Source organism: Salmo salar, chromosome 12 (genome assembly GCF_965601325.2).
Source record: "Salmo salar chromosome 12, fSalSal1, whole genome shotgun sequence".
Lineage (NCBI taxonomy): Eukaryota > Metazoa > Chordata > Actinopteri > Salmoniformes > Salmonidae > Salmo > Salmo salar.
The window spans coordinates 5,060,310-5,087,500 of NC_138302.1; the positions used below are offsets into that span (position 1 = coordinate 5,060,310).

The following is a 27,191-nucleotide window of genomic DNA, read 5'->3' on the forward strand; positions in this document are numbered from 1 at the left end:
CAACTACAACCAACTAACTACTGATGATGTGGTACCGATCAACTTCAACCAACCAGCTAACTACTGATGATGTGGTACCGATCAACTACAACTAACTACTGATGATGTGGTACCGATCAACTACAACCAACCAGCTAACTACTGATGATGTGGTACCGATCAACTTCAACCAACCAGCTAACTACTGATGATGTGGTACCGATCAACTACAACCAACTAACTACTGATGATGTGGTACCGATCAACTACAACCAGCTAACTACTGATGATGTGGTACCGATCAACTACAACCAGCTAACTACTGATGATGTGGTATCGATCAACTACAACCAGCTAACTACTGATGATGTGGTACCGATCAACTACAACCAACCAGCTAACTACTGATGATGTGGTACCGATCATCTACAACCAGCTAACTACTGATGATGTGGTACCGATCAACTACAACCAGCTAACTACTGATGATGTGGTACCGATCAACTACAACCAGCTAACTACTGATGATGTGGTACCGATCAACTACAACCAACCAGCTAACTACTGATGATGTGGTACCGATCAACTACAACCAGCTAACTACTGATGATGTGGTACCGATCAACTACAACCAACTAACTACTGATGATGTGGTACCGATCAACTACAACCAACTAACTACTGATGATGTGGTACCGATCAACTACAACCAGCTAACTACTGATGATGTGGTACCGATCAACTACAACCAGCTAACTACTGATGATGAGGTACCGATCAACTACAACCAGCTAACTACTGATGATGTGGTACCGATCAACTACAACCAGCTAACTACTGATGATGTGGTACCGATCAACTACAACCAACCAACTAACTACTGATGATGTGGTACCGATCAACTACAACCAGCTAACTACTGATGATGTGGTACCGATCAACTACAACCAGCTAACTACTGATGATATGGTACCGATCAACTACAACCAACCAAATAACTACTGATGATGTGGTACCGATCAACTACAACCAGCTAACTACTGATGATATGGTACCGATCAACTACAACCAACCAAATAACTACTGATGATGTGGTACCGATCAACTACAACTAACTACTGATGATGTGGTAACGATCAACTACAACCAACCAGCTAACTACTGATGATGTGGTACCGATCAACTACAACTAACTACTGATGATGTGGTACCGATCAACTACAACCAACCAGCTAACTACTGATGATGTGGTACCGATCAACTACAACCAACCAGCTAACTACTGATGATGTGGTACCGAGCAACTACAACCAACCAGCTAACTACTGATGATGTGGTACCGATCAACTACAACCAGCTAACTACTGATGATGTGGTACCGATCAACTACAACCAGCTAACTACTGATGATGTGGTACCGATCAACTACAACCAACCAGCTAACTAACTACTGATGATGTGGTACCGATCAACTACAACCAACTAACTACTGATGATGTGGTACCGATCAACTTCAACCAACCAGCTAACTACTGATGATGTGGTACCGATCAACTACAACCAACTAACTACTGATGATGTGGTACCGATCAACTACAACCAGCTAACTACTGATGATGTGGTACCGATCAACTACAACCAGCTAACTACTGATGATGTGGTACCGATCAACTACAACCAGCTAACTACTGATGATGTGGTATCGATCAACTACAACCAGCTAACTACTGATGATGTGGTACCGATCAACTACAACCAGCTAACTACTGATGATGTGGTACCGATCAACTACAACCAACCAAATAACTACTGATGATGTGGTACCGATCAACTACAACTAACTACTGATGATGTGGTAACGATCAACTACAACCAACCAGCTAACTACTGATGATGTGGTACCGATCAACTACAACTAACTACTGATGATGTGGTACCGATCAACTACAACCAACCAGCTAACTACTGATGATGTGGTACCGATCAACTACAACCAACCAGCTAACTACTGATGATGTGGTACCGAGCAACTACAACCAACCAGCTAACTACTGATGATGTGGTACCGATCAACTACAACCAGCTAACTACTGATGATGTGGTACCGATCAACTACAACCAGCTAACTACTGATGATGTGGTACCGATCAACTACAACCAACCAGCTAACTAACTACTGATGATGTGGTACCGATCAACTACAACCAACTAACTACTGATGATGTGGTACCGATCAACTTCAACCAACCAGCTAACTACTGATGATGTGGTACCGATCAACTACAACCAACCAGCTAACTACTGATGATGTGGTACCGATCAACTACAACCAGCTAACTACTGATGATGATGTGGTACCGATCAACTACAACAGCTAACTACTGATGATGTGGTACCGATCAACTACAACCAGCTAACTACTGATGATGTGGTACCGATCAACTACAACTAACCAACTAACTACTGATGATGTGGTACCGATCAACTACAACCAGCTAACTACTGATGATGTGGTACCGATCAACTACAACCAGCTAACTACTGATGATATGGTACCGATCAACTACAACCAACCAAATAACTACTGATGATGTGGTACCGATCAACTACAACCAGCTAACTACTGATGATATGGTACCGATCAACTACAACCAACCAAATAACTACTGATGATGTGGTACCGATCAACTACAACTAACTACTGATGATGTGGTACCGATCAACTACAACCAACCAGCTAACTACTGATGATGTGGTACCGATCAACTACAACCAGCTAACTACTGATGTGGTACCGATCAACTACAACCAACCAGCTAACTAACTACTGATGATGTGGTACCGATCAACTACAACCAACTAATACTGATGATGTGGTACCGATCAACTTCAACCAACCAGCTAACTACTGATGATGTGGTACCGATCAACTGCAACCAGCTAACTACTGATGATGTGGTACCGATCAACTACAACCAGCTAACTACTGATGATGTGGTACCGATCAACTACAACCAACCAGCTAACTACTGATGATGTGGTACCGATCAACTACAACCAACCAGCTAACTACTGATGATGTGGTACCGAGCAACTACAACCAACCAGCTAACTACTGATGATGTGGTACCGATCAACTACAACCAGCTAACTACTGATGATGTGGTACCGATCAACTACAACCAGCTAACTACTGATGATGTGGTACCGATCAACTACAACCAACCAGCTAACTAACTACTGATGATGTGGTACCGATCAACTACAACCAACTAACTACTGATGATGTGGTACCGATCAACTTCAACCAACCAGCTAACTACTGATGATGTGGTACCGATCAACTACAACCAACTAACTACTGATGATGTGGTACCGATCAACTACAACCAGCTAACTACTGATGATGTGGTACCGATCAACTACAACCAGCTAACTACTGATGATGTGGTACCGATCAACTACAACCAGCTAACTACTGATGATGTGGTATCGATCAACTACAACCAGCCAACTACTGATGATGTGGTACCGATCAACTACAACCAACCAGCTAACTACTGATGATGTGGTACCGATCAACTACAACCAGCTAACTACTGATGATGTGGTACCGATCAACTACAACCAGCTAACTACTGATGATGTGGTACCGATCAACTACAACCAGCTAACTACTGATGATGTGGTACCGATCAACTACAACCAACCAGCTAACTACTGATGATGTGGTACCGATCAACTACAACCAACCAGCTAACTACTGATGATGTGGTACCGATCAACTACAACCAGCTAACTACTGATGATGATGTGGTACCGATCAACTACAACAGCTAACTACTGATGATGTGGTACCGATCAACTACAACCAGCTAACTACTGATGATGTGGTACCGATCAACTACAACTAACCAACTAACTACTGATGATGTGGTACCGATCAACTACAACCAGCTAACTACTGATGATGTGGTACCGATCAACTACAACCAGCTAACTACTGATGATATGGTACCGATCAACTACAACCAACCAAATAACTACTGATGATGTGGTACCGATCAACTACAACCAGCTAACTACTGATGATATGGTACCGATCAACTACAACCAACCAAATAACTACTGATGATGTGGTACCGATCAACTACAACTAACTACTGATGATGTGGTACCGATCAACTACAACCAACCAGCTAACTACTGATGATGTGGTACCGATCAACTACAACCAGCTAACTACTGATGTGGTACCGATCAACTACAACCAACCAGCTAACTAACTACTGATGATGTGGTACCGATCAACTACAACCAACTAATACTGATGATGTGGTACCGATCAACTTCAACCAACCAGCTAACTACTGATGATGTGGTACCGATCAACTGCAACCAGCTAACTACTGATGATGTGGTACCGATCAACTACAACCAGCTAACTACTGATGATGTGGTACCGATCAACTACAACCAACCAGCTAACTACTGATGATGTGGTACCGATCAACTACAACCAACCAGCTAACTACTGATGATGTGGTACCGAGCAACTACAACCAACCAGCTAACTACTGATGATGTGGTACCGATCAACTACAACCAGCTAACTACTGATGATGTGGTACCGATCAACTACAACCAGCTAACTACTGATGATGTGGTACCGATCAACTACAACCAACCAGCTAACTAACTACTGATGATGTGGTACCGATCAACTACAACCAACTAACTACTGATGATGATGTGGTACCGATCAACTACAACCAGCTAACTACTGATGATGTGGTACCAATCAACTACAACCAGCTAACTACTGATGATGTGGTACCGATCAACTACAACCAACCAGCTAACTACTGATGATGTGGTACCGATCAACTACAACTAACTACTGATGATGTGGTACCAATCAACTACAACCAGCTAACTACTGATGATGTGGTACCGATCAACTACAACCAACCAGCTAACTACTGATGATGTGGTACCGATCAACTACAACCAGCTAACTACTGATGATGATGTGGTACCGATCAACTACAACCAACTAACTACTGATGATGTGGTACCGATCAACAACAACCAGCTAACTACTGATGATGATGTGGTACCGATCAACTACAACAGCTAACTACTGATGATGTGGTACCGATCAACTACAACCAACTAACTACTGATGATGTGGTACCGATCAACTACAACCAGCTAACTACTGATGATGTGGTACCGATCAACTACAACCAACTAACTACTGATGATGTGGTACCGATCAACTACAACCAGCTAACTACTGATGATGTGGTACCGATCAACTACAACCAACAAACTAATGACTGATGATGTGGTACCGATCAACTACAACCAGCTAACTACTGATGATGTGGTACCAATCAACTACAACCAGCTAACTACTGATGATGTGGTACCGATCAACTACAACCAACCAGCTAACTACTGATGATGTGGTACCGATCAACTACAACTAACTACTGATGATGTGGTACCAATCAACTACAACCAGCTAACTACTGATGATGTGGTACCGATCAACTACAACCAACCAGCTAACTACTGATGATGTGGTACCGATCAACTACAACCAACTAACTACTGATGATGTGGTACCGATCAACTACAACCAGCTAACTACTGATGATGTGGTACCGATCAACTACAACCAGCTAACTACTGATGATGTGGTACCGATCAACTACAACCAGCTAACTACTGATGATGAGGTACCGATCAACTACAACCAACCAGCTAACTACTGATGATGTGGTACCGATCAACTACAACCAGCTAACTACTGATGATGTGGTACCGATCAACTACAACCAACCAGCTAACTACTGATGATGTGGTACCGATCAACTACAACCAACCAGCTAACTACTGATGATGTGGTACCGATCAACTACAACCAGCTAACTACTGATGATGATGTGGTACCGATCAACTACAACCAACTAACTACTGATGATGTGGTACCGATCAACAACAACCAGCTAACTACTGATGATGATGTGGTACCGATCAACTACAACAGCTAACTACTGATGATGTGGTACCGATCAACTACAACCAACTAACTACTGATGATGTGGTACCGATCAACTACAACCAGCTAACTACTGATGATGTGGTACCGATCAACTACAACCAGCTAACTACTGATGATGTGGTACCGATCAACTACAACCAGCTAACTACTGATGATGTGGTACCGATCAACTACAACCAACTAACTACTGATGATGTGGTACCGATCAACTACAACCAACCAGCTAACTACTGATGATGTGGTACCGATCAACTACAACCAGCTAACTACTGATGATGTGGTACCGATCAACTACAACCAACTAACTACTGATGATGTGGTACCGATCAACTACAACCAGCTAACTACTGATGATGTGGTACCGATCAACTACAACCAACCAGCTAACTACTGATGATGTGGTACCGATCAACTACAACCAACCAGCTAACTACTGATGATGTGGTACCGATCAACTACAACCAACCAGCTAACTACTGATGATGTGGTACCTATCAACTACAACCAACTAACTACTGATGATGTGGTACCGATCAACTACAACCAGCTAACTACTGATGATGTGGTACCGATACACTACAACCAACTAACTACTGATGATGTGGTACCGATCAACTACAACCAGCTAACTACTGATGATGTGGTACCGATCAACTACAACCAACCAACTAACTACTGATGATGTGGTACTGATCAACTACAACCAGCTAACTACTGATGATGTGGTACCGATCAACTACAACCAACTAACTACTGATGATGTGGTACCGATCAACTACAACCAACCAGCTAACTACTGATGATGTGGTACCGATCAACTACAACCAACCAGCTAACTACTGATGATGTGGTACCGATCAACTACAACCAACCAGCTAACTATTGATGATGTGGTACCGATCAACTACAACCAGCTAACTACTGATGATGTGGTACCGATCAACTACAACCAACCAGCTAACTACTGATGATGTGGAACCGATCAACTACAACCAACCAGCTAACTACTGATGATGTGGTACCGATCAACTACAACCAGCTAACTACTGATGATGTGGTACCGATCAACTACAACCAGCTAACTACTGATGATATGGTACCGATCAACTACAACCAACCAAATAACTACTGATGATGTGGTACCGATCAACTACAACCAGCTAACTACTGATGATATGGTACCGATCAACTACAACCAACCAGCTAACTACTGATGATGTGGTACCGATCAACTACAACCAACCAGCTAACTAACTACTGATGATGTGGTACCGATCAACTACAACCAACTAACTACTGATGATGTGGTACCGATCAACTTCAACCAACTAACTACTGATGATGTGGTACCGATCAACTACAACCAGCTAACTACTGATGATGTGGTACCGATCAACTACAACTAACCAACTAACTACTGATGATGTGGTACCGATCAACTACAACCAACTAACTACTGATGATGTGGTACCGATCAACTACAACCAGCTAACTACTGATGATGTGGTACCGATCAACTACAACCAGCTAACTACTGATGATGTGGTACCGATCAACTACAACCAGCTAACTACTGATGATGAGGTACCGATCAACTACAACCAGCTAACTACTGATGATGTGGTACCGATCAACTACAACCAGCTAACTACTGATGATGTGGTACCGATCAACTACAACCAACCAACTAACTACTGATGATGTGGTACCGATCAACTACAACCAGCTAACTACTGATGATGTGGTACCGATCAACTACAACCAGCTAACTACTGATGATATGGTACCGATCAACTACAACCAACCAAATAACTACTGATGAAGTGGTACCGATCAACTACAACCAGCTAACTACTGATGATATGGTACCGATCAACTACAACCAACCAAATAACTACTGATGATGTGGTACCGATCAACTACAACTAACTACTGATGATGTGGTACCGATCAACTACAACCAACCAGCTAACTACTGATGATGTGGTACCGATCAACTACAACCAACCAGCTAACTACTGATGATGTGGTACCGATCAACTACAACCAACCAGCTAACTACTGATGATGTGGTACCGATCAACTACAACCAACCAGCTAACTACTGATGATGTGGTACCGATCAACTACAACCAACCAGCTAACTACTGATGATGTGGTACCGATCAACTACAACCAGCTAACTACTGATGATGTGGTACCGATCAACTACAACCAGCTAACTACTGATGATGTGGTACCGATCAACTACAACCAACCAGCTAACTAACTACTGATGATGTGGTACCGATCAACTACAACCAACTAACTACTGATGATGTGGTACCGATCAACTTCAACCAACCAGCTAACTACTGATGATGTGGTACCGATCAACTACAACCAACTAACTACTGATGATGTGGTACCGATCAACTACAACCAGCTAACTACTGATGATGTGGTACCGATCAACTACAACCAGCTAACTACTGATGATGTGGTACCGATCAACTACAACCAGCTAACTACTGATGATGTGGTATCGATCAACTACAACCAGCTAACTACTGATGATGTGGTACCGATCAACTACAACCAACCAGCTAACTACTGATGATGTGGTACCGATCAACTACAACCAGCTAACTACTGATGATGTGGTACCGATCAACTACAACCAGCTAACTACTGATGATGTGGTACCGATCAACTACAACCAGCTAACTACTGATGATGTGGTACCGATCAACTACAACCAACCAGCTAACTACTGATGATGTGGTACCGATCAACTACAACCAGCTAACTACTGATGATGTGGTACCGATCAACTACAACCAACTAACTACTGATGATGTGGTACCGATCAACTACAACCAACTAACTACTGATGATGTGGTACCGATCAACTACAACCAGCTAACTCAGCTAACCGCCTCACCAATTTAAAAAAGAAAGTATTATTTTACTGCATCTGAATTCCACAACAGAAGCTAGCAAGAGGTTAGCCATTTTCACTGGCTAACGTTGAAGTTCAGCTAGCCACGGTTAGCTGTCCTCAGCTATCCATTAGCTCGAAAAGCTATCGCCAGTTTTTGTACAGCGCGACTCAGACCAGAGCATACCGGACCTATTCTCTCTCCTTTCCCCGATTTCTACCGCAGGCTCTGGACATTTACACCTGGATCTTGCAGCTAACTAGCTGCTACCTGAGTGACTATTGGCAACGTCGGTCACGGAATTAACACACATTATTACGGAGCTAACCAGCTGAAGAGTTCCGTCAGCCACTCCTGGGCTATTCCTGAGTTAGCCAGCTGAAGTGTCTCCTGGGCTACAACTCACCTATCCTGACCGTTTTACTGCCGATGCGGAGCCCCATCGGGTCTTCACGACTGGACCACCGACGTTATCTGCCCGAGGGAGTTATCCAACTGGCCCCTCCGTCGCGACGTAACCTGATCGCCCATCTGCGGCCCGCTAATCGTTAGCTGTCTTTTCGGCTGCGATCTGAATAGGTCTATCGGACACTTTTCTTGGGCCACTATAACTAACTATTTTGCCAACTTGGACTGGTCCCCCCTTCCACACGGAACCCCACTAACCCACAGACGGAAACGCACGAGGTGGCTAAAAACAGACCTCCCTCCCATCTTCCACCAGCTTGCTACCTATGGCCCGGCTAGCTGTCTGAATCTCACTGGACCCTTTGATCACTCGGCTAAGCATGCCTCTCCTTAATGTCAATATGCCTTCTCCATTGCTGTTCTGGTTAGTGTTTATTGGCTTATTTCACTGTAGAGCCTCTAGCCCTGCTCATTATACCTTATCCAACCTCTCAGTTCCTCCACCCACACATGCTATGACATCTTCTGGTTTCAATGATGTTTCTAGAGACAATATCTCTCTCATAATCACTAAATGCCTAGGTTTACCTCCTCTGTACTCACATCCCACCATACCTTTGTCTGTACATTATACCTTGAAGCTATTTTATCGCCCCCAGAAACCTGCTCCTTTTTCTCTCTATTCTGGACGTCACAGACGACCAATTCTTATAGCTTTTAGCCGTACCCTCATACTTATTCTTCTCTGCTCCTCTGGGGATGTAGAGGTGAATCCAGGCCCTGCAGTGCCTGGCTCCACTCCTACTCCCCAGGCGCTCTCTTTTGATGACTTCTGTAACCGTAATAACCTTGGTTTCATGCATGTTAACATTAGAAGCCTCCTCCCTAAGTTTGTTTTATTCACTGCTTTAGCACACTCTGCCAACCCGGATGTCCTAGCTGTGTCTGAATTTTGGCTTAGGAAGTCCACCAAAAACTCTGAAATCTTCATCCCTAACTACAACGTTTTCAGACAAGATAGAACGACCAAAGGGGGCGGTGTTGCAATCTACTGCAGAGATAGCCTGCAGAGTTCTGTCCTGCTATCCAGGTCTGTACCCAAACAATTTGAACTTCTACTTTTAAAAATCCACCTCTCCAAAAACAAGTCTGTCACCGTTGCCGCCTGCTATAGACCCCCCTCGGCCCCTAGTTGTGCTCTGGACACCATATGTGAACTGATTGCCCCCCATCTATCTTCAGAGCTCGTGCTACTAGGTGACCTAAACTGGGACATGCTTAACACCCCAGCCATCCTACAATCCAAGCTTGATGCCCTCAATCTCACACAAATTATTAATGAACCCACCAGGTACAACCCCAAAGCCGCAAACACTGGCACCCTCATAGATATCATCCTAACCAACGTGCCCTCTAAATACACCTCTGCTGTTTTCAACCAAGATCTCAGCGATCACTGCCTCATTGCCTGCACCCGTAATGGGTCAGCGGTCAAACGACCTCCACTCATCACTGTCAAACGCTCCCTGAAACATTTCAACGAGCAAGCCTTTCTAATCGACCTGGCCCTGGTATCCTGGAAGGATATTGACCTCATCCCGTCAGTAGAGGATGCCTGGTTATTTTTTTTAAATGCCTTCCTCTCCATCTTAAATAAGCATGCCCCTTTCAAGAAATTTAGAACCAGGAACAGATATAGCCCTTGGTTCTCCCCAGACCTGACTGCCCTTAACCAACACAAAAATATCCTGTGGCGTTCTGCATTAGCATCGAACTGCCCCCGCGATATGCAACTTTTTAGGGAAGTTAGAAACCAATACACACAGGCAGTTAGAAACGCCAAGGCTAGCTTTTTCAAACAGAAATTCGCTTCGTGCAACTCCAACTCTAAAAAGTTCTGGGACATTGTAAAGTCCATGGAGAATAAGAACACCTCCTCCCAACTGCCCACTGCACTGAGGATAGGAAACTCTGTCACCACCGATAAGCCCACTATAATTGAGAATTTCAATAAGCATTTTTCTACGGCTGGCCATGCTTTCCACCTAACTACCCCTACTGCATTCAACAGCACTGCACCTCCCACAGCTACTCGCCCAAGCCTCCCCCATTTCTCCTTCTCCCAAATCCATTCAGCTGATGTTCTGAAAGAGCTGCAAAATCTGGACCCCTACAAATCAGCTGGGCTTGACAATCTGGACCCTTTCTTTCTAAAATTATCTGCCGAAATTATTGCAACCCCTATTACTAGCCTGTACAACCTCTCTTTCGTGTCGTCTGAGATTCCCATAGATTGGAAAGCAGCTGCTGTCATCCCCCTCTTCAAAGGAGGTGACACTCTTGACCCAAATTGCTACAGACCTATATCCATCCTACCCTGCCTTTCTAAGGTCTTCGAAAGCCAAGTCAACAAACAGATTACCGACCATTTCGAATCCCACCGCACCCTCTCCGCTATGCAATCTGGTTTCAGAGCTGGTCATGGGTGCACCTCAGCCACGCTCAAGGTCCTAAACGACATCGTAACCGCCATCGATAAGAAACAATACTGTGCTGCCGTATTCATTGACCTGGCCAAAGCTTTTGACTCTGTTAATCACCACATCCTCATCGGCAGACTCAGTAGCCTTGGTTTCTCAAACGATTGCGTCGCCTGGTTCACCAACTACTTCTCTGACAGAGTTCAGTGTGTCAAATCGGAGGGCCTACTGTCTGGACCTCTGGCAGTCTCTATGGGGGTACCACAGGGTTCAATTCTTGGGCCAACTCTTTTCTCTGTATACATAAATGATGTCGCTCTTGCTGCTGGTGAATCTCTGATCCACCTCTACGCAGACGACACCATTCTGTACACTTCTGGCCCTTCTTTGGACACTGTGTTAACAACCCTCCAGACGAGCTTCAATGCCATTCAACTCTCCTTCCGTGGTCTCCAACTGCTCCTAAACACAAGTAAAACTAAATGCATGCTCTTCAACCGATCGCTGCCTGCACCTGCCCGCCTGTCCAGCATCACTTCTCTGGACGGTTCTAACTTAGAATTTGTGGACAACTACAAATACCTAGGTGTCTGGTTAGACTGTAAACTCTCCTTCCAGACTCACATCAATCATCTCCAATCCAAAGTGAAATCTCGAATTGGCTTCCTATTTCGCAACAAAGCATCCTTCACTCATGCTGCCAAACATACCCTCGTAAAACTGACCATCCTACCAATCCTCGACTTCGGCGATGTCATTTACAAAATAGCTTCCAATACCCTACTCAACAAGCTGGATGCAGTCTATCACAGTGCCATCCGTTTTGTCACCAAAGCCCCATATACTACCCACCACTGCGACCTGTACGCTCTCGTTGGCTGGCCTTCGCTTCATAATCGTCGCCAAACACATTGGCTCCAGGTCATCTACAAGACCCTGCTAGGTAAAGTCCCCCCTTATCTCCGCTCACTGGTCACCATAGCAGCACCCACCTGTAGCACGCGCTCCAGCAGGTATATCTCTCTGGTCACCCCTAAAGCCAACTCCTCCTTTGGTCGTCTCTCCTTCCAGTTCTCTGCTGCCAATGACTGGAACGAACTACAAAAATCTCTGAAACTGGAAACACTCATCTCCCTCACTAGCTTTAAGCACCAGCTGTCAGAGCAGCTCACAGATCACTGCACCTGTACATAGCCCATCTATAATTTAGCCCAAACTACTACCTCTTCCCCTACTGTATTTATTTATTTTATTTATTTTGCTCCTTTGCACCATATTATTTATATTTTTATCTCTGAACTTTCTTCAAACTACAAATCTACCATTCCAGTGTTTTTCTTGCTATACTTTATTTACTTTGCCACCATGGCATTTTTTTTGCCTTTACCTCCCTTATCTCACATCATTTGCTCACATTGTATATAGTCTTTTTTTTCTTTTTTTTCTACTGCATCATTGATTGTATGTTGTTTTACTCCATGTGTAACTCTGTGTTTTTGTATGTTGTCGAACTGCTTTGCTTTATCTTGGCCAGGTCGCAATTGTAAATGAGAACTTGTTCTCAACTTGCCTACCTGGTTAAATAAAGGTGTAATAAATAAAAAATAAATAAAAACTACTGATGATGTGGTACCGATCAACTACAACCAACCAACTAACTACTGATGATGTGGTACCGATCAACTACAACCAGCTAACTACTGATGATGTGGTACCAATCAACTACAACCAGCTAACTACTGATGATGTGGTACCGATCAACTACAACCAACCAGCTAACTACTGATGATGTGGTACCGATCAACTACAACTAACTACTGATGATGTGGTACCAATCAACTACAACCAGCTAACTACTGATGATGTGGTACCGATCAACTACAACCAACCAGCTAACTACTGATGATGTGGTACCGATCAACTACAACCAACTAACTACTGATGATGTGGTACCGATCAACTACAACCAGCTAACTACTGATGATGTGGTACCGATCAACTACAACCAGCTAACTACTGATGATGTGGTACCGATCAACTACAACCAGCTAACTACTGATGATGAGGTACCGATCAACTACAACCAGCTAACTACTGATGATGTGGTACCGATCAACTACAACCAGCTAACTACTGATGATGTGGTACCGATCAACTACAACCAACCAGCTAACTACTGATGATGTGGTACCGATCAACTACAACCAGCTAACTACTGATGATGTGGTACCGATCAACTACAACCAGCTAACTACTGATGATGTGGTACCGATCAACTACAACCAGCTAACTACTGATGATGTGGTACCAATCAACTACAACCAACTAACTACTGATGATGTGGTACCGATCAACTACAACCAACCAACTAACTACTGATGATGTGGTACCGATCAACTACAACCAACCAGCTAACTACTGATGATATGGTACCTATCAACTACAACCAGCTAACTACTGATGATGTGGTACCGATCAACTACAACCAGCTAACTACTGATGATGTGGTACCGATCAACTACAACCAACCAGCTAACTACTAATGATGTGGTACCGATCAACTACAACCAGCTAACTACTGATGATGTGGTACCGATCAACTACAACCAGCTAACTACTGATGATGATGTGGTACCGATCAACTACAACCAACTAACTACTGATGATGTGGTACCGATCAACAACAACAAGCTAACTACTGATGATGATGTGGTACCGATCAACTACAACAGCTAACTACTGATGATGTGGTACCGATCAACTACAACCAACTAACTACTGATGATGTGGTACCGATCAACTACAACCAACTAACTACTGATGATGTGGTACCGATCAACTACAACCAGCTAACTACTGATGATGTGGTACCGATCAACTACAACCAGCTAACTACTGATGATGTGGTACCGATCAACTACAACCAACTAACTACTGATGATGTGGTACCGATCAACTACAACCAACCAGCTAACTACTGATGATGTGGTACCGATCAACTACAACCAGCTAACTACTGATGATGTGGTACCGATCAACTACAACCAACTAACTACTGATGATGTGGTACCGATCAACTACAACCAGCTAACTACTGATGATGTGGTACCGATCAACTACAACCAACCAGCTAACTACTGATGATGTGGTACCGATCAACTACAACCAACCAGCTAACTACTGATGATGTGGTACCGATCAACTACAACCAACCAGCTAACTACTGATGATGTGGTACCGATCAACTACAACCAACCAGCTAACTACTGATGATGTGGTACCTATCAACTACAACCAACTAACTACTGATGATGTGGTACCGATCAACTACAACCAGCTAACTACTGATGATGTGGTACCGATCAACTACAACCAACTAACTACTGATGATGTGGTACCGATCAACTACAACCAGCTAACTACTGATGATGTGGTACCGATCAACTACAACCAACCAACTAACTACTGATGATGTGGTACTGATCAACTACAACCAGCTAACTACTGATGATGTGGTACCGATCAACTACAACCAACTAACTACTGATGATGTGGTACCGATCAACTACAACCAGCTAACTAACTACTGATGATGTGGTACCGATCAACTACAACCAACCAGCTAACTACTGATGATGTGGTACCGATCAACTACAACCAACCAGCTAACTACTGATGATGTGGTACCGATCAACTACAACCAACTAACTACTGATGATGTGGTACCGATCAACTACAACCAGCTAACTACTGATGATGTGGTACCGATCAACTACAACCAACTAACTACTGATGATGTGGTACCGATCAACTACAACCAACTAACTACTGATGATGTGGTACCGATCAACTACAACCATCTAACTACTGATGATGTGGTACCGATCAACTACAACCAACCAACTAACTACTGATGATGTGGTACCGATCAACTACAACCAGATAACTACTGATGATGTGGTACCGATCAACTACAACCAACTAACTACTGATGATGTGGTACCGATCAACTACAACCAACTAACTACTGATGATGTGGTACCGATCAACTACAACCAACTAACTACTGATGATGTGGTACCGATCAACTACAACCAACTACTGATGATGTGGTACCGATCAACTACAACCAACCAGCTAACTACTGATGATGTGGTACCGATCAACTACAACCAGCTAACTACTGATGATGTGGTACCCATCAACTACAACCAGCTAACTACTGATGATGTGGTACCGATCAACTACAACCAGCTAACTACTGATGATGTGGTACCGATCAACTACAACCAGCTAACTACTGATGATGTGGTGCCGATCAACTACAACCAACTAACTACTGATGATGTGGTACCGATCAACTACAACCAACTAACTACTGATGATGTGGTACCGATCAACTACAACCAACTAACTACTGATGATGTGGTACCGATCAACTACAACCAACCAGCTAAGTACTGATGATGTGGTACCGATCAACTACAACCAACTAACTACTGATGATGTGGTACCGATCAACTACAACCAACCAACTAACTACTGATCATGTGGTACCGATCAACTACAACCAACCAACTAACTACTGATGTGGTACCGATCAACTACAACCAGCTAACTACTGATGATGTGGTACCCATCAACTACAACCAACTAACCACTGATGATGTGGTACCGATCAACTACAACCAGCTAACTACTGATGATGTGGTACCGATCAACTACAACCAGCTAACTACTGATGATGTGGTACCGATCAACTACAACCAACCAGCTAACTACTGATGATGTGGTACCGATCAACTACAACCAGCTAACTACTGATGATGTGGTACCGATCAACTACAACCAGCTAACTACTGATGATGTGGTACCGATCAACTACAACCAACCAACTAACTACTGATGATGTGGTACCGATCAACTACAACCAGCTAACTACTGATGATGTGGTACCGATCAACTACAACCAACTAACTACTGATGATGTGGTACCGATCAACTACAACCAACTAACTACTGATGATGTGGTACCGATCAACTACAACCAACCAGCTAACTACTGATGATGTGGTACCGATCAACTACAACCAACTAACTACTGATGATGTGGTACCGATCAACTACAACCAACTACTGATGATGTGGTACCGATCAACTACAACCAACCAGCTAACTACTGATGATGTGGTACCGATCAACTACAACCAGCTAACTACTGATGATGTGGTACCGATCAACTACAACCAGCTAACTACTGATGATGTGGTACCGATCAACTACAACCAGCTAACTACTGATGATGTGGTACCGATCAACTACAACCAGCTAACTACTGATGATGTGGTGCCGATCAACTACAACCAACTAACTACTGATGATGTGGTACCGATCAACTACAACCAACTAACTACTGATGATGTGGTACCGATCAACTACAACCAACTAACTACTGATGATGTGGTACCGATCAACTACAACCAACCAGCTAAGTACTGATGATGTGGTACCGATCAACTACAACCAACTAACTACTGATGATGTGGTACCGATCAACTACAACCAACCAACTAACTACTGATCATGTGGTACCGATCAACTACAACCAACCAACTAACTACTGATGTGGTACCGATCAACTACAACCAGCTAACTACTGATGATGTGGTACCGATCAACTACAACCAACTAACCACTGATGATGTGGTACCGATCAACTACAACCAGCTAACTACTGATGATGTGGTACCGATCAACTACAACCAGCTAACTACTGATGATGTGGTACCGATCAACTACAACCAACCAGCTAACTACTGATGATGTGGTACCGATCAACTACAACCAGCTAACTACTGATGATGTGGTACCGATCAACTACAACCAGCTAACTACTGATGATGTGGTGCCGATCAACTACAACCAGCTAACTACTGATGATGTGGTACCGATCAACTACAACCAACTAACTACTGATGATGTGGTACCGATCAACTACAACCAGCTAACTACTGATGATGTGGTACCGATCAACTACAACCAACTAACTACTGATGTGGTACCGATCAACTACAACCAGCTAACTACTGATGATGTGGTACCGATCAACTACAACCAACTAACTACTGATGATGTGGTACCGATCAACTACAACCAGCTAACTACTGATGATGTGGTACCGATCAACTACAACCAGCTAACTACTGATGATGTGGTACCGATCAACTACAACCAGCTAACTACTGATGATGTGGTACCGATCAACTACAACCAACCACTAACTACTGATGATGTGGTACCGATCAACTACAACCAGCTAACTACTGATGATGTGGTACCGATCAACTACAACCAGCTAACTACTGATGATGTGGTACCGATCAACTACAACCAGCTAACTACTGATGATGTGGTACCGATCAACTACAACCAACCAGCTAACTACTGATGATGTGGTACCGATCAACTACAACCAGCTAACTACTGATGATGTGGTACCGATCAACTACAACCAGCTAACTACTGATGATGTGGTACCGATCAACTACTGATGATGTGGTACCGATCAACTACAACCAACCAGCTAACTACTGATGATGTGGTACCGATCAACTACAACCAGCTAACTACTGATGATGTGGTACCGATCAACTACAACCAGCTAACTACTGATGATGTGGTACCTATCAACTACAACCAGCTAACTACTGATGATGTGGTACCGATCAACTACAACCAGCTAACTACTGATGATGTGGTACCGATCAACTACAACCAGCTAACTACTGATGATGTGGTACCGATCAACTACAACCAACTAACTACTGATGATGTGGTACCGATCAACTACAACCAGCTAACTACTGATGACCAACAGAGACTACACACCAGACAGATCAGAGATCTTATCAGACTCCATCACAGCACTACAGAAGGGAAGAGGAAGAGAAAGAAAGTGCAAACAACCTTCCCTTTCCTACTGTATGTTTATCTGTGTGTTGCCTGGATCTCCTTTAAAACAAAGATAATGTCAAGTCTAGAGCTCTCCCAACTCTAAGGGTTCTACAACAAAGATATTATAAACACAGGAGATATCGCACCATTTGATTTTTATAACCAAAGACATAAACATGAAATATATCTCTAAAGGTGATGGTCGGTATAACAAAGATATTATAAAGAGTAGAGATATCTCACAATGTGAAGGTCTCATTCCAGGTGGGGTTCAGGTTACACTTGATGGTCTTGGTCTTCTGCTTGGTGTCACTCTTGGGGTCGGGGATGAGTTTGAGCTTCACGTAGGGGTCAGACAGACCGTTAGGGTCCATGGGGACCAGGTTACAAGCCTCCTGGACTGGAAAGCGGAGGAGTAAGGGGAGGAAAGGAGGGAGAGGGGGAGGGAGGAAAGGAGGGAGAGGGGGACAATAGAAGATAAATAGTTCAATTGTCAAACTCAACAGCTCTCTCTCTCTCGACCGCAACACCTGTCTCTCTCTCTCTCTCTCTACCGCAACAGCTCTCTCTCTCTAGCTCAACAGCTCTCTCTCTAGCTCAACAGCTCTCTCTCTCTCTCTAGCTCAACAGCTCTCTCTCTACCGCAACAGCTCTCTCTCTCTACCGCAACAGCTCTCTCTCTCTCTCTAGCTCAACAGCTCTCTCCATCTCAACAGCTCTCTCTCTACCGCAACAGCGCTCTCTCTCCCTCTCTAGCTCAACAGCTCTCTCTCTCTCTAGCTCAACAGTTCTCGCTCTCTCTAGCTCAACAGCTCTCGCTCTCTCTAGCTCAACAGCTCTCTCTCTCTCTCTAGCTCATCAGCTCTCTCTCTAGCTCAACAGCTCTCTCTCTCTCTCTCTCTCTCTCTAGCTCAACAGCTCAACAGCTCTCTCTCTCTCTCTCTACCACAACAGTTCTCTCTCTCTAGCTCAACATCTCTCTCTCTCTAGCTCATCAGCTCTCTCTCTCTCTAGCTCAACAGCTCTCTCTCTCTACCACAACAGCTCTCTCTCTCTAGCTCAACAGCTCTCCCTCTCTCTAGCTCAACAGCTCTCCCTCTCTCTAGCTCAACAGCTCTCCCTCTCCAGCTCAACAGCTCTCCCTCTCCAGCTCAACAGCTCTCCCTCTCTACCTCAACAGCTCTCTCTCTCTACCACAACAGCTCTCTCTCTCTAGCTCAACAGCTCTCTCTCTTAGCTCAACAGCTCTCTCTCTCTAGCTCAACAGCTCTCTCTCTAGATCAACAGCTCAACAGCCCTCTCCCTCTCTCTCTAGATCAACAGCTCTCTCTCTCTAGCTCAACAGCTCTCTCTCTCTAGCTCAACAGCTCTCTCTCTCTCTAGCTCAACAGCTCTCTCTCTCTCTCTAGCTCAACAGCTCTCTCTAGCTCAACAGCTCTCTCTCTAGCTCAACAGCTCTCTCTCTCTACCACAACAGCTCTCTCTCTCTACCACAACAGCTCTCTCTCTCTCTAGCTCAACAGCTCTCCCTCTCCAGTTCAACAGCTCTCCCTCTCTACCTCAACAGCTCTCTCTCTCTAGCTCAACAGCTCTCTCTCTTTAGCTCAACAGCTCTCTCTCTAGCTCAACAGCTCTCTCTCTAGATCAACAGCTCAACAGCCCTCTCCCTCTCTCTCTAGATCAACAGCTCTCTCTCTCTAGCTCAACAGCTCTCTCTCTCTAGCTCAACAGCTCTCTCTCTCTCTAGCTCAACAGCTCTCTCTCTCTCTCTCTAGCTCAACAGCTCTCTCTAGCGCAACAGCTCTCTCTAGTGCAACAGCTCTCCCGCAACAGCTCTCCCTCTCTAGCTCAACAGCTCTCCCTCTCTAGCTCAACAGCTCTCTCTCTCTAGCTCAACAGCTCTCTCTCTAGCTCAACAGCTCTCTCTCTCTAGCTCAACAGCTCTCTCTCTCTCTAGCTCAACAGCTCTCTCTCTCTCTAGCTCAACAGCTCTCTCTCTCTCGCTCTAGCTCAACAGCTCTCTCTAGCGCAACAGCTCTCTCTCTAGCTCAACAGCTCTCTCTCTAGCTCAACAGCTCTCTCTCTAGCTCAACAGCTCTCTCTCTCTCTAGCTCAACAGCTCTCTCTCTCTCTCTAGCTCAACAGCTCTCTAGCGCAACAGCTCTCCCTCTCTAGCTCAACAGCTCTCTCTCTCTCTCTCTCTCTCTCTCAAACTGTAATTCAAATGAAATGAACTGTCTACTGAGAGAGAGGAGAGAGGAAGGAGACAGGAAGGAGAGAGGGCTGCTCAATGAGAGTGATTGAAGAAAACATTAATCTCTGTTTGTATATCTGACAGGTTGAATAAAACCACCAGCAGGGGAATTTAAAATCAATAAACAATTTAGCCCAAAACACAATCCAGAACCAGTACATCTGTCCACTACTGCTGTTCAGAGATCAGTAATCAGTAATCAGTCTACAGGCCAGGGTACAGTCACACACCAGCAGCCGCCAGGGTACAGTAACACAGCAGGCCAGGGTACAGTAACACAGCAGGCCAGGGTACAGTAACACAGCAGGCCAGGGTACAGTAACACAGCAGGCCAGGGTACAGTAACACAGTAACACAGTAGGCCAGGGTACAGCAACACAGTAACACAGCTGGCCAGGGTACAGCAACACAGTAAAACAGCATCTCTCTACCGCAACAGCTCTCTCTCTCTCTCCCTCTCTCTACCGCAACAGCTCTCTCTCTCTCTCCCTCTCTCTACCGCAACAGCTCTCTCTCTCTCTCCCTCTCTCTACCGCAACAGCTCTCTCTCGCTACCGCAACGGCTCTCTCTCTAGCTCAACAGCTCTCTGCCTCTCTATCTCAACAGCTCTCTCTACCGCAACAGCTCTCTCTCTCTAGCTCAACAGCTCTCTCTAGATCAACAGCTCTCTCTAGATCAACAGCTCTCTCTCTCTCTCTAGCTCAACAGCTCTCTCTCTACCGCAACATCTCTCTCTCTAGCTCAACAGCTCTCTCTAGATCAACAGCTCTCTCTCTCTCTCTCTAGCTCAACAGCTCTCTCTCTCTAGCTCAACAGCTCTCTCTCTCTAGATCAACAGCTCTCTCTCTCTAGATCAACAGCTCTCTCTCTCTAGATCAACAGCTCTCTCTCTCTAGATCAACAGCTCTCTCTCTCTAGCTCAACAGCTCTCTCTCTAGCTCAACAGCTCTCTCTCTAGCTCAACAGCTCTCTAGCTCTCTAGCTCAACAGCTCTCTCTCTCTAGCTCAACAGCTCTCTCTCTCTAGCTCAACAGCTCTGTCTCTCTAGCTCAACAGCTCTCTCTCTCTCTAGATCAGCAGCTCTCTCTCTCTCTAGATCAACAGCTCTCTCTCTCTAGCTCAACAGCTCTCTCTCTAGCTCAACAGCTCTCTCTCTCTCTAGATCACCAGCTCTCTCTCTAGCTCAACAGCTCTCTCTCTAGCTCAAAAGCTCTCTCTCTAGCTCAAAAGCTCTCTCTCTCTCTAGATCACCTGCTCTCTCTCTCTCTAGATCACCAGCTCTCTCTCTCTCTCTCTCTAGCTCAACAGCTCTCTCTCTAGCTCAACATCTCTCTCTCTCTAGATCAACAGCTCTCTCTCTCTAGATCAACAGCTCTCTCTCTAGATCAACAGCTCTCTCTCTCCATCTAGCTCAACAGCTCTCTCTAGCTCAACAGCTCTCTCTCTCTAGCTCAACAGCTCTCTCTCTAGCTCAACAGCTCTCTCTCTCTCTAGCTCAACAGCTCTCTCACTCTCTAGCTCAATAGCTCTCTCTCTCTCTCTAGCTCAACAGCGCTCTCTCTCTCTCTAGCTCAACAGCTCTCTCTCTCTCTCTCTCTCTCTAGCTCAACAGCTCTCTCTCTCTCTAGCTCAACAGCTCTCTCTCTCTCTCTAGCTCAACAGCTCTCTCTCTCTCTCTAGCTCAACAGCTCTCTCTCTCTCTAGCTCAACAGCTCTCTCTCTCTAGCTCAACAGCTCTCTCTCTCTAGCTCAACAGCTCTCTCTCTCTCTAGCTCAACAGCTCTGTCTCTCTCTAGCTCAACAGCTCTCTCTCTCTCTAGCTCAACAGCTCTCTCTCTCTCTAGCTCAACAGCTCTCTCTCTCTCTAGCTCAACAGCTCTCTCTCTCTCTAGCTCAACAGCTCTCTCTCTCTAGCTCAACAGCTCTCTCTCTAGCTCAACATCTCTCTCTCTCTAGATCAACAGCTCTCTCTCTCTAGATCAACAGCTCTCTCTCTAGATCAACAGCTCTCTCTCTCCATCTAGCTCAACAGCTCTCTCTAGCTCAACAGCTCTCTCTCTCTAGCTCAACAGCTCTCTCTCTAGCTCAACAGCTCTCTCTCTCTCTAGCTCAACAGCTCTGTCACTCTCTAGCTCAATAGCTCTCTCTCTCTCTCTAGCTCAACAAGCTCTCTCTCTCTCTCTCTCTCTCTCTAGCTCAACAGCTCTCTCTCTCTCTAGCTCAACAGCTCTCTCTCTCTCTCTAGCTCAACAGCTCTGCTCTCTCTCTCTCTAGCTCAACAGCTCTCGTCTCTCTCTAGCTCAACAGCTCTCTCTCTCTCTAGCTCAACAGCTCTCTCTCTCTCTAGCTCAACAGCTCTCTCTCTCTCTAGCTCAACAGCTCTCTCTCTCTCTAGCTCAACAGCTCTCTCTCTCTAGCTCAACAGCTCTCTCTCTCTAGATCAACAGCTATATAGCTCTCTATCCTGAACAGGTCTCTCTCTGCCCCCCCTCTCTTTCCCTGAACAGCTCTCTCTCCCTCTCTAAACAGCTCTTTCTATCTCTACTTGGTTCTGAATGCTCCATTAGTTAACACTTACCACCAGTTTAGTTGGTCAGTACAGAACAATCAATTCTCTGGGTGAGCCGAGTGTTCCGGAGATGTGGGTCAATCGTTGGGTCATTGAACAAATAATGGACTTTCCAGTTCCGCCCCATCACGCACGCACGCACGCACGCACGCACACACGCACACACACACGCACACACACACGCACACACACACACACACACACACACACACACACACACACACACACACAGCTCCGAACAAGACTCAGGTCTCCAGTTTAAAGCCCCACCCTGCTTGTTAATTCCTCAGGGTCTAAGACATTGTGGGAGGGAGGGGTGCTGAGGTGACATATGGAATTGTTTAAGATGGTCATACCATAGATCAGTTAGCTGAATTGTAGGACCCCTTTAGGTACACCCCCCCCCCCCCCCCCCCCGAAAATATATAGATAAATCATAGATTTAGGCCTTTACGACTATAGCCCATAGAAACACATTCAGAAATGGCAAAAAGAACAGTCAAAAAAACAAAACAAATGTATCATAAGAAACAAGTAAGTGTCTGTCCTAATCTAGGAGAAATATTTAACCCTTTTTCTGGGTCGGCACAAAACTACCTTTATACTTCCATTCCATAAAAATAAAAAAAACGGTACTGGTTACCTTCAGACGAGTCCTGTGACACTTGTGGAGTTCGTACGTGTGTGTGTGTGTGTGTGTGTGTGTGTGTGTGTGTGTGTGTGTGTGTGTGTGTGTGTGTGTGTGTGTGTGTGTGTGTGTGTGTGTGTGTGTGGGGGGGGATTCTGGGGGGCCACACTGTTCATGAAAGTCTCCCCTTTCCACAGTGGCCTCCCATTAGTTTGTAGCCCAAACGGTTCGGACGCTACCAAACAAAAGTTGGCACGTGGACGGTACAGACTTCAGATGAGTCTCCTGACACCTGTGGGGGTCGTAGAGCTAAACGGAGAACACGGTCCTGTGGGGGTCGTAGAGCTAAATGGAGAACTGTGGGGGTCGTAGAGCTAAACGGAGAACACAGTCCTGTGGGGGTCGTAGAGCTAAATGGAGAACTGTGGGGGTCGTAGAGCTAAACGGAGAACACGGTCCTGTGGGGGTCGTAGAGCTAAATGGAGAACTGTGGGGGTCGTAGAGCTAAACGGAGAACACGGTCCTGTGGGGGTCGTAGAGCTAAATGGAGAACTGTGGGGGTCGTAGAGCTAAACTGAGAACACGGTCCTGTGGGGGTCGTAGAGCTAAACAGAGAACACGGTCCTGTGGGGGTCGTAGAGCTAAATGGAGAACTGTGGGGGTCGTAGAGCTAAACAGAGAACACGGTCCTGTGGGGGTCGTAGAGCTAAATGGAGAACTGTGGGGGTCGTAGAGCTAAACGGAGAACACGGTCCTGTGGGGGTCGTAGAGCTAAATGGAAAACTGTGGGGGTCGTAGAGCTAAACGGAGAACACGGTCCTGTGGGGGTCGTAGAGCTAAACAGAGAACACGGTCCTGTGGGGGTCGTAGAGCTAAATGGAGAACTGTGGGGGTCGTAGAGCTAAACGGAGAACACGGTCCTGTGGGGGTCGTAGAGCTAAATGGAGAACTGTGGGGGTCGTAGAGCTAAACGGAAAACACGGTCCTGTGGGGGTCGTAGAGCTAAATGGAGAACTGTGGGGGTCGTAGAGCTAAACGGAGAACACGGTCCTGTGGGGGTCGTAGAGCTAAACAGAGAACACGGTCCTGTGGGGGTCGTAGAGCTAAATGGAGAACTGTGGGGGTCGTAGAGCTAAACGGAAAACACGGTCCTGTGGGGGTCGTAGAGCTAAATGGAGAACTGTGGGGGTCGTAGAGCTAAACTGAGAACACGGTCCTGTGGGGGTCGTAGAGCTAAACAGAGAACACGGTCCTGTGGGGGTCGTAGAGCTAAACAGAGAACACGGTCCTGTGGGGTTCGTAGAGCTAAACAGAGAACACGGTCCTGTGGGGGTCGTAGAGCTAAACAGAGAACACGGTCCTGTGGGGTTCGTAGAGCTAAACAGAGAACACGGTCCTGTGGGGGTCGTAGAGCTAAACAGAGAACACGGTCCTGTGGGGGTCGTAGAGCTAAACAGAGAACACGGTCCTGTGGGGGTCGTAGAGCTAAACGGAGAACACGGTCCTGTGGGGGTCGTAGAGCTAAACAGAGAACACGGTCCTGTGGGGGTCGTAGAGCTAAACGGAGAACACGGTCCTGTGGGGGTCGTAGAGCTAAACAGAGAACACGGTCCTGTGGGGGTCGTAGAGCTAAACAGAGAACACGGTCCTGTGGGGGTCGTAGAGCTAAACAGAGAACACGGTCCTGTGGGGGTCGTAGAGCTAAACAGAGAACACGGTCCTGTGGGGGTCGTAGAGCTAAACAGAGAACACGGTCCTGTGGGGGTCGTAGAGCTAAACAGAGAACACGGTCCTGTAAGTCTCCCCTTCCCATAGAGTATCTTTTCTAGGTCAAACTCTTCGGACGCTACAGAAGTTTTCGCGTGAAGACCGATTTTCGGGACGTCACATAGACTGATAAATATCGCTCTAACTGTCACCTTTCACTGCAGATGTGGAAGAGAGACACTGGCAGATGTTGTGGATTGACAAGCAAACAAACAGATATCTCTAGTTTAAACAAAGACTCTGACGGGGAATTTCCTTGTTATGGAACTTAGACTGATGCACTGGTGTGTCAATCCACCACTCTAGGGGGTTAAATGATTCGGTGCAGGGAGTGTTTCCTGCGTGTGTGTGTGCATATACACTCACTGTAGACGGTGAGTTTGTTGTCCTTGATATCTGCGGTGATCTGGATGCGTCCTCTCCTCTCAGTGTGGTCTGTTCCACACAGACTGGGAACGTTAGACACACACCGCTTATGGATGTTCATCATACAATCTAGAGAGAGAGAGAAACACACACACACACACACACACACACACACACACACACACACACACACACACACACACACACACACACACACACACACACACACACACACACACACACACACACACACACACGTGTTGGGGTCAATTCCATTTAAATTACAGTCAATTCAGAAATCAAACCAAATTCCAATCATGTATTTTCCTCACTGAAAACATTAAAGAGAAAACAGGAATTTCAGAACAGATATTAAGCCTACTCCTCTCTAACACAGTATATCATCTCTGATGGACAGACCGTAGAGTCTCTCTAACACAGTATATCATCTCTGATGGACAGACCGTAGAGTCTCTCTAACACAGTATATCATCTCTGATGGACAGACCGTAGAGTCTCTCTCTCTAACACAGTATACCATCTCTGATGGACAGACCGTAGAGTCCTCTCTAACACAGTATATCATCTCTGATGGACAGACCGTAGAGTCTCTCTCTAACACAGTATATCATCTCTGATGGACAGACCGTAGAGTCTCTCTCTCTAACACAGTATACCATCTCTGATGGACAGACCGTAGAGTCTCTCTCTCTAACACAGTATACCATCTCTGATGGACAGACCGTAGAGTCTCTCTAACACAGTATATCATCTCTGATGGACAGACCGTA

General features: G+C 45.4%; 1 protein-coding gene across 2 annotated transcripts in view; it reads right to left on the reverse strand.

The window, feature by feature from the left end:
• The window catches only part of LOC106595901 (protein kinase C beta type), a 169,643-nt gene that overhangs the window by 90,825 nt on the left and 51,627 nt on the right, over positions 1-27,191 (reverse strand). For both annotated transcript variants that reach the window (XM_082958476.1, XM_082958475.1), the window contains exons 5-6: positions 26,401-26,529; positions 19,059-19,215 (exon numbers count right to left, since the gene is read on the reverse strand). In XM_082958476.1, the coding sequence (XP_082814602.1) occupies positions 19,059-19,215; positions 26,401-26,529 (286 nt within the window). The remainder of the gene's footprint in view (positions 1-19,058; positions 19,216-26,400; positions 26,530-27,191) is intronic.